At 38.2% G+C, this 10,073-nt stretch overlaps 1 protein-coding gene across 1 annotated transcript in view; it reads left to right on the top strand.

The window, feature by feature from the left end:
• Nucleotides 1-4,654: 4,654 nt before the first annotated feature.
• Nucleotides 4,655-10,073, top strand: part of SMC6 (structural maintenance of chromosomes 6) — a gene marked incomplete at its 3' end in the record, with an annotated part of 16,950 nt that continues 11,531 nt past the window's right edge. The window contains exons 1-5 of the mRNA XM_009871685.1: nt 4,655-4,798; nt 5,840-5,957; nt 7,221-7,326; nt 8,487-8,623; nt 9,131-9,192. Of these exons, the coding sequence (XP_009869987.1) occupies nt 4,655-4,798; nt 5,840-5,957; nt 7,221-7,326; nt 8,487-8,623; nt 9,131-9,192 (567 nt within the window). The remainder of the gene's footprint in view (nt 4,799-5,839; nt 5,958-7,220; nt 7,327-8,486; nt 8,624-9,130; nt 9,193-10,073) is intronic.

The raw sequence follows: 10,073 nt of genomic DNA, 5'->3' as shown, positions 1-10,073 counted from the left end.
GATATATTTGGAGAGGAGTCGGGAATGCCAGGGCCGTGTGGGCCAGCGTGGGGACAGCCCCTGAGGGCAGGCGGCCAGCGCCGTGAGTGAGGCCGGGCTGCTGCCTGCAGGGCTCCGAAACTTGCGCCTTGGGGGTACAACAGGTAGCGAGTGTGCCTAGAATTAACCTGCAATTTATTTATTACTGTCTTTGCATCAGTTCAAACGAGCGTAGTGTGCTGGCGTCAGCGGAAGACTGTGTTCATCCTGCCATAGGCCTGCTCTGAGGTCTTTGCCTCTGTTTTGCTCACACGAGGAAAGGCGTTTTAGCTGCGTTGTAGCTGCTAAAAGTCGTAGAATCATAGAACTGTCAGGGTTGGAAGGGACCTTAAAGATCATCTAATTCCAACCCCCCTGCCATAGGCAGGGACATCCCCCACAAGATCAGGCTGCTCAGAGCCCTGTCCAGCCTGGCCTTAAAAACTTCCAGGGATGGGGCTTCCACCACCTCTCTGGGCAACCTGTGCCAGTGTCTCACCACCCTCATGGGGAAGAACTTCTTCCTAATGTCCAATCTGAATCAATCCATCTCTAGCTTCAATCCATTCCCCCTAGTCCTACCACTACCTGACAGCCTAAAAAGCCCCTCACCAGCTTTCCTGTAGCCCCCCTGAGATACTGGCAGTTTGGAGAGGCAGCTGCTGTTTAACAGGGACACCAGGGGGACACAAGGACACTGGAAAGCCGGTGGAGAGGTTTTGGTGGCAGTAGGTCGGTTGTATTTGCTCTGGGTGAGGACCACTGTGACCAGCCAGGCAGGGAAAGGGGACGACAGCTGTGGAACCGCATTTGCAGTGGGAACTGTGGAAGGAGATGCCTTTCATTAAGTTGAAATGTCGTTAAATGTCAGTGCCTGTTGCTTCTCGTTTCCTTTACTTTGTTATTAACTTCTCTACTATGGCGTGTAATTGTCCGAATAATTCTGTGCAGCACCTTTGGGGATTGCAGTTTTCTCTCATGCTCTCATTACATGCGCAATAATTGCTTGTAATAATTTGTGCTGATCCTGTAATGATTTTACGGTTGGATCCGCTTGCCCTTATTTGTTCCCAATTTATAGCTTTGGATTTTATTCCTAACTGTATGCTTGTACGTTCCATGATAGTAAAGTTCATTTTCTCTAGTAAATCACAGAATGGTTTTGGTCAGAAGGGATCTTAAAGATCAGCAATTTTGTTTTGTCTTTCTGAAAACCTGTTGGGTTCTTATTTGGATTAGCAGTGTTTCTGGCTTCGTCGTAATGAGTTTCCATTAACATAGTCCTGCTTTATATTGCAATATAAACATAAATTTAGGCTTCAGTTTTTTAATACAATGTCTAGTCCATGAAAAAACCCCTTCAGTTAACATTTGTTAGTAGTACCTATTATTGGCTTCCTGTAGTCTATTTTATATCTTAAAATATTTGTACTAATGTATGTTTTTACCAGTTTATTTGTTTCCAATATAGTCTTGCACATTTGAATAACCTTCAGATAGATCAGATCAGCTGCTTTTCCTTTGCATTGAATAGTTATTCCCAAGCTGTTGTTAAAGTCATGGTAGGTGGTGCCAAGACTGAAAGCAACTATTTTTTCAGTTAAAACCTTAGGAAAACTAAGGGTGTCTTGCATCAAGAGACTTGGGAGCAATTAATGTAAAAAAACCCAAAACTTTTTCAGTCAAAAATGTCAAGATAATCTAAAGATAAAATTCAAATGTATGTGTCATTTTCTGTGGGATTTTTTTTAATGTTGATTATTTCTTCCTTTAGCTTTTAAAGCTTTGTTTCTTGTGAAATAGTGGTTTCCTTGTTACTGCAGTCAATTTCTCTTTCCTTCTGGCTCTTTTGTACTCAGTGTAGGTTTTGCATCTGCTGATACTTGTCTTAATAATTCCTGAGGCTACTGCGGTAAACTTCACTTCCACTTTCAGTTTTGTTTCTGGTACTAGATCTTCAAGAGTTCCAGGGTGCATACCTTCTGTTCTTTGCCTTCATCGTGCTTGGATGATGAGTTTTCTTCTAGGTTGTTTTGTTGTTTTCTATTCCTGTACTCTCTTTTTGGTAAATATCCAAATGATATTGTGGTAAAACTAGTAATCCTGGTCTTTAGTTTAGACATTAATAAATATGACATTTAAATTTTTTGTTTTCCTTCTATCTAGAGAGAGAGTTCGTCGAAACAGTGGACTGAAGGAATGCTTGTCTTCGTATTTGTGTGATGGATAAATTCCAAGAGCATAGAATCAACTTTTTCCTGGTCTGAGTAATTCAAGCATAAAGACGTATTTATGTAGGAAACTGAAAGTAGCGTGGCAAAAGGTATGTAACTGAATCATGAAGTGTATGTGCCCCTTGGTTTTTATGTGCATGGTGTTAAAGTACATAACATAAAATGGAAATGACAGATTGCTCATAAATCCTTAATGGACAACATAACCCAGTATTTGATCTGAAATCCTTGCCATAGAAAATTATTAAAAGAATGTTAGATGAGAACTTTATTGCATTTCTGCATTTGCTTTGAGTTTTGTTCATTGTGCTTAATGGAATGAGATGTATGCCATTTCTTTCATCATAATTTAGATGCTGTGTCAAAGAAAATTAATGAGAGAGTTATTAACACTGTATGTTGCACAGTATTCAACTAAGATCTAGAATAGAAATTAAGAGCTTCTTTTAACGTGGTAACAACTTTTAATATCCGTGGTGTTTCCTATTATAAATGCTGTTGTCTGCGATGTTTGGTGCTGTGAGCTATCCGACCTTTCATCCAGTGCAACTGGGCTGTAGTTTGACCAGAGCATTAGACTGACACAAGTAAAAAGTTGCTCAAAGCAGCACTCTCCTTCCCTACAGTGACTCAGATGTACATATCTGCGTGGTGAAATGGTTGGAGAAACTTATCTGCTTTTAAAGTAACAAAGTTTTTTACCTGCATTAATTTTCAGTAGCATCGGTCCCTTGAGAGTGTTTATTATTCTGCTGAGGGAGGAAAGACTGCTCCTCTCTGTTGCAGCACGTGTTTTTATGACTAAAGTTGTAGTTTGACAGTCCTTATTTCACTGATCTCTCTGTAGATTCTTCAAGTTACTCATCTTAAAACATTTTGAGAGAGAACATGGAGCGAGACCCACAGAGAAGCACTGGGTGGGCCTGAGGGCTTTAGTGTCCTGCAGGGCACAGGAGATTGTTAGGAGCTGTGAGGCTGACCCACTGCCTTCTCTCCTGGATTGTCCCATCTGTCCTGTGGGACGAGGAAGTGGTCACTTGCTATAGTTAAATATACCTGTGATTAGAAGTGTTGTGGTGTCCAAATTCCCAGTGTCTCCACACAGTTAAATCTCAAACCATGACACGTGATTCCAGCTTCGCATGTGCGATGTCTTCAGTGCCGATCATTCTTTCCTTTCCTGCAATCCAGCACGGTTTTTGTTTGTTTTTTTTTAATATTTTTTTAATTTTTTTATTTTGATAAGTAAACTCAGCCTACTCTTAGGCCATGCGTTGTGCAGTGATCTTTCTATAGCAGTGGATACTAATTACATTTAACGCCTCTGAATTTTCCTCAGACTGAGGAGATGCATTTAAGTTTGTTACCGTCCTTCCTACAAGAGATCTCTAGATGAAATTCTAGTAAACAAACTTATCTGAGTAGAAGGTGTGCCAGAAAGTTTTTGATGTCAGAAAACTATGCAGCTGATGTCAGTTTTTGGAGTGTTTTGGACACTTACCAATAAGTGACTTAATTCCTGGCAGATAAAAAGATTACGCATTACCTTTGTATAAACAGGACCCTGCCTGCACATTGAGCAAAACTATGTGAACTCACATGTTTTGTGTAGTGCTTTGGGACTCTAGGTATGAAGAATGTAATAGCTACTTTTGGGGGAATAAAAACCATACCCTAAGGTTACAGTTAGAGAAAATGTGAGGTTTTGACTAATCTGATGCCTGTTGTTTCAGTTTTATATAGCTTTAGTAAGCTTGTTACTTTTGCAAGATTTGTTTCTGACCAGTCATGTTAGTGCAGGAAGCTTGTGCATTATTTATGCATGTGAAGAGGAGATGTATATGTATGTTCGCTGTATTGAGAATTGTGATCCATCATTACTAAAATAACAGTATTTTATTTACTGTGATCACATTACACTGCCTCACAAAAGCAGAGTGGCTAGGTGTGAGAAACTGCCCAGGGGTAATGCTATGAAACTTAATTTTCTTTTTTTCTACTTCTATGTGTTCTGCGTGTTATTTTTCTAGGCATTTGTCAACCAGATATAGCTAGTACATATTCTTTTTTGCTATGCAGATCATTAATTAAACCTACATTGATGCTACTGATCGTACTGTGCTAGTTATGTACATTTTACAACTTAATCTTCAACTGTGTTACTAAAAAAAACCAATGTAGCAAATATCCCAAGGTCTAATGCACCAAGGAAAGCAGAATCAAAGTTGATTTTTGTTGTTAATCAACAAACAAATTCAGCTTGATTAGAATAATGAAGTTGTGTTTCTTTTGTTCTTTTACAAAATTAAATAAGTCAGTATGTAGGTGCTACCACCTCTGGTGTGTTTTCATCAGACAGTCTGAAACTTACAATCTTCCATTGCCTTCATTTTTCAGTACTCATGGGTAAGAGAAAGGAAGAAAGTATTTCAAAGCCTGGATCCCAGAAAAGACCAAGACAAGAATATACAGATGAGCATAGTGATGAGTCTAATGAAGAAGAAAGATCACAGTCATCAGTTGAAAATAGTACCTCTTCACAGTCAGTAAGTTGTTCAAAAAGTCACAGTGAGGAAGATAAAAAAGTTGATATTAAAAAGCTTTGGTTAATGTTGAAATAGAAGTCTTGCATGTAGGCTTCAGCAGAGCCAATTAAAAAACCTAGAGTAATGTGTGTGATGAGGACTTCTGCATGAGTCAATTCTTACCTTTTTTCTTTTGGGTCATGTAATTATAATAGTTGATCGTAAAATAAATTTTCTGGTTTTATAGAATGAATACTGCTGAAGTTGTCAAATAACCAAATAAAGGAGATGGATCTTGTTTGATAGAATGGTTTATGGTTGTTTCAGAGAATATATTTAGAAAACAAATTATTTACTACAGGAAGCACCAAATACATGTTTGTTTTGCATAGATGACACTTTCAAATGACTAAAAAAAAATAAAAACCTCTAGTGTTTAAAATACATATTTGATGTAAATGAAAACAGGAATACCATATTTTCTGTAATAGTTTCTAATTGGATGGAGAATCTATTTAAAAACAACTTCTGATATTGCAAATAATGTCTTGTGTATTTAGACTGGAAATTAGGAAACATTTCTTCCCTGAGAGGGTGATAAAAAACTGGAACAGGCTTCCTGGAGAGGTGCTTGATGCCCCACTAACTGTCAGGGTCATTTGGACTTTGTCCTTAGTTCTCCCAAATACTGTATTTAAGTAACAACAAAACCTTTCTGTGATACTCTTTGTTGCTGTTCTATAGTATTCTGTAGAATAGAACACTGTAGAATCTATGATCTTAATCTTTTATATTGTATTAATTATAAGTTGGTTATGGGGAGAATTGAAAGTTACCGTGAGTGAGTGATCAGCTTTGGTAACTGTTTTCCTCTTACTATGTAACTGCTCTATAGTAAGGAACTTTTCACAGTGTCATAAAACCCTTCTGATTTCTTCATAGGTTGTACCCACTGAGGTTTTATATCATGCTGCCATTTGAATTTTTATTGTATTTAGAAACGGTAAATTGCATCTCATTCAAATGCATACATAACACCAGTTTTAACTGTTAATTCTTTAGACTGCAGGGGAAGTTGGCATAATTGAGAGTATCCAGCTGAAGAACTTTATGTGCCATTCCATGTTGGGGCCTTTTCAGTTTGGATCGAATCTCAATTTTGTTACTGGAAACAATGGAAGTAAGTCTTACTTTTAACAATTTCTTTATCGAAGAACACTTTTGTTAACGAACGTGAGACACGATACTGTATTCAGTGTTTGGGCCCCTCACTACAAGAAAGACACTGAGGTGCTGGAGGGTGTCCAAAGAGGAGAAATGGCTGGTGAAGGGTCTAGAGCACAAGTCTGCTGAGGAGCAGCTGAGGGAGCTGGGGTTGTTTAGCCTGGAGAAAAGGAGGCTGAGGGGAGACCTTCCTGCTCTCTTCAGCTGCGTGAAAGGAGGTTGTAGCGAGGTGGGTGTTGATCACTTCTCCCTTTTAACAAGCAATAGCACAAGAGGAAATGGGCGCAAGTTGCACCAGGGGAGGTTTAGACAGGGCATTAGGAAGAATTACCTCCTGGAAAGGGCTGTCAAGCATTGGAACAGGCTGCCCAGGGAAGTGGTGGAGTCACCATATCTGAAGGTATTTAAAAGACGTGTAGAGGAGGTGCTTAGGGATGTAGTTTAGTGATGGACCCGCCATCTCTTGGTTAACGATTGGACTTGATGATCTTAAAGAACCTAAAAGGTTCTATGATTCTGCGATTTTTAGAAGGTGTTCCTTTTATTTGAAAAATAATTGCTAGCCATATTTTAGAAATGGAGACAGACTCTCTGTTTGACTTGTGAACCACCTAGAGCTATCCCAGTAGTTCAAGGCTGGTGAAAAATGTGGGTCTTATATTTGGAGATTTGCAAAAAAAATCGCAAATATGAATATTGTCATAGCGAAATCATACATAAATTTTTATTTAAACTAAATGTACTTGTATGTTCTTCATTAAATGCACAGAGATGGAGTATATGTCATAGAAACTGTTACAGGAGAAGGAAGTTATACTTTATGCACTTTTGGAGAGGGAATTTTAAAAATTAAGCATAAATTTTGAAAGAGGGCTTAAAAACTTTCAGATAGTTGTATAAATGGTAATGTGTGTTTGGTGTATACATGCTTTATGTATGCTTGTAAGGAAAGGGATATTCTTTCCTCCTGAGACAGGGCATCTTGCTGAATGCAAATGATTAAATGAAAGTAACAGAAGTTTGGTCCAGTGTAGGGTGTTTTTTTTAAGCAGAAACTTGAAAGTGGCAGATATTTTTCTAGAGTTAGCACCATTTTAAATATTTGTTCAATAAAGATAGAATTTTGACATGTAAGTGCAGTTAAAAATCTGCAATATGGGTTGACTGGATAAAGCGTTACAGGAACTTCTTTAAAAAAAAATCAATGTTTCTATTACAGGTGGAAAAAGTTCTGTATTAACTGCTCTTATTGTTGGACTTGGTGGAAAAGCCACTGCAACTAATAGAGGTTCCTCACTAAAAATGTTTGTACGAGATGGGGAGACGTAAGTAAAACTTTTTTAATTTTAAGGTTGAACATGTTGTTCAGTGGTCGCGATTCAGGTTAGCTGATCAGTTTTTCATTCACCTTTGTTTTCTCTTTTTTTTTTAATTGAATTTGCCAGTTTTGAATAAAAAACATATCACTGAAGAGATCATATTTACACAATCCCCCCAAACTCCAAACAAAAAACATGTTACAAATTTTGCTAGTAATTTACCGGCAGTTTGCCGTTATCTCTGAACTAGCTAAAATAGCGATTATGTCCTGCATTATGCCTGGTTCTTGTACGTTACTTCCACAATGTACTTGAATATTCTAGAGTTGAGTTCATTAGAAAAAAAAATCATAGCAAGTCAGTTATCAGTGCTCTGTGAGTGGAGAGGTTAGTTCTTTTTCTGTCTTTCTGGTGACATGAATCAATGTGTAACCTAAAGGTCTTGACATACAGGTGGATTATTAAATATGCAGGAAGTGAATTTGTGTCTGCTGCAGGAGTGGGGATAACATATTCAGGGCAATCAGTGGGAAGATAGGAGAGGAGATGTAAGAGTTTGCATTTACAAGAAGCTGTAACTCGGAGCCCCAGGCCTTTCCTTTCAGAGGTGCTTGGCAGTACCTGCCTCTCATATAACAACTTAATGTTTCAGCATTCACTGGCGAAACAGAAAATCTGAATTCAGATCTGAAATCACATCTCATCTTTTCTAGGAGAATGCCTTTAGCATTCTGCTATAGGTTACTCAGAGTAGGGATGGCTGTATAATATCTGCAGCTGTTTTCTGCAGAAACAAGTTTGGGAACAACCAAAGAGTGACATTATTCTGTAACTAAAAGTGAGGGTACTCAGCTGGCAAAGGAATGTGGGGGAAATCTGCTCTCACAGCTCTTTCCTTTTGGCTCCAGATTTATCTGAAGCATAGAAGGAGCAAAAAGGTCAGAGTATGGCAGCCTTTCTGGCCACGTGTCTCCGATGCTGTTTTGGCTCAAACAACAGAAATATGTCTTGTTCCAGTTGGCACTGACTGACTTCCAGTTGTGACCTGTACAAAACATGACATTTTCTGTGGGGAAATTAAAATGTTCTGACTTTTTTTATAATTCTTATATTTATTTTTTAATTTGGAACTAATTTTAGTTGTCTTTATAATTTTATTTTGCTAGTTCTGCAGATATTTCCATTACATTGCGAAACCAAGGTAGAGATGCATTTAAACCAGATGTGTATGGTGGCTCTATCATTGTGAATCAACACATTAATCTGGATGGAAGCAGAAGTTATAAACTGAAAAGCAAATCTGGTTAGTGGTGGCTTGTTTCATTGCTTTAAATGCCTTGACGTTAGTAAAGGATTGTTTCTCGCTTCATTGATCATTTAAGGATGATATTGTCTGGGGTTTTTTGTGTTTACCTTACACAAAGAACATTTGACAGTGTCAACAGCAGTTGTCTCAGATTCTGCATGATGTGAGCTTGTACAGTGTTTATGAAAATCTGTTTGTGTGATGACGCTGAACGTAGTCTTTAGTCTTTTCAAGTTTTTGTTGAATTTGCTGATTTACCTAAATTCTGTCAGAGGGTTTATGAGGGGAGGATGGACTTTAATTAGAAATCTTTCTGTACAAATGCTAATACATCAAAAAGACTAAAAACCCAACCGGTGTTTTTCATTTAGGACTAGATCTGTGTTGCAGAAATACTAATCTCATTTTTTACATTTACTAAACACTACTAGATTAAGCAGATGGCTGAGGCATTGTGTATCTCTAATTTGGACATACTGGTATTTTTTATTTTTATATCATTAGGAACCTTAATTTCTTCAAAGAAAGAGGAACTCCTAAGCATACTGGATCACTTTAATATACAGGTAATTGTTATAGAGTTTAAATTTTGTGCAATTTAAGTCAGCAGCCTGTGATACTGTTCCATTTTGTTAAATGAGAAATTCACCGCTTTCATATTCTTTCAAGCTGAAAGGCAATGGTGAAAGAAAATTGAAATTTATACCTCATACAGTGCAGAATGAGATTCTGTCCCAGACAGATAAGTTTTTGCTGTCTTCTGGGAGCCATGAGGTATGTGTCCTCCTAATGGAAGTTTTAGCATATGCAGATTTCACAGAATGGAATTGTAAAACATTTTCAGCTAGAAGAGACCTTCAAGTTCGAGTCCTACCTTTGTCCTAGTCCTGTCAACACCAGTAAACCACGTCCCTCAGCGCAACATCTACCTGTCCTTGAAACACCTCCAGTGATGGTGAGTCAGTCACCTCCCTGGGCAGCCTGTTCCAATGCCTGAAAACCCTCTCAGTAAAGAAATTTTTCCTTCATAACTGGAGCATTTTTTTTTTTCTGCTCGTTGTTGCACTTTACACTGTTGTGGAATTCTGAGCGTGTTTTTGCTGCTTAACTGATAGAGAAAAGATCAGGAAGTGCACATGAATTTTAAAATACTCAACGTACTTAGCCTTTCAAATAATATATGTTTCAAATAATATATGTTCCTCAGGGCTCAGTTTGGGCATAAGTCTTTATATCTTTATTGTTGATCTATATGAGGGGATTGAGTGCACCCTCAGTAAATTCACAGATGACACCAAAGTGAGCAGATGTGTTGATCTGCTGGAGGGTGGGGAGGCTCTGCAGAGGGATCTGGACAGGCTGGATCAAGGGGCCGAGATCAGTTGTTTGAGGTTTAATGAAGTCAAGTGCCAGGTCCTGCACTTGGGTCACAACAACGTCCAGCAAT

The sequence above is a fragment of the Apaloderma vittatum genome, unplaced genomic scaffold (assembly GCF_000703405.1).
Source record: "Apaloderma vittatum isolate BGI_N311 unplaced genomic scaffold, ASM70340v1 scaffold6866, whole genome shotgun sequence".
Taxonomy (NCBI): Eukaryota; Metazoa; Chordata; class Aves; order Trogoniformes; family Trogonidae; genus Apaloderma; species Apaloderma vittatum.
This window is presented reverse-complemented; position numbering and strand designations above follow the sequence as displayed.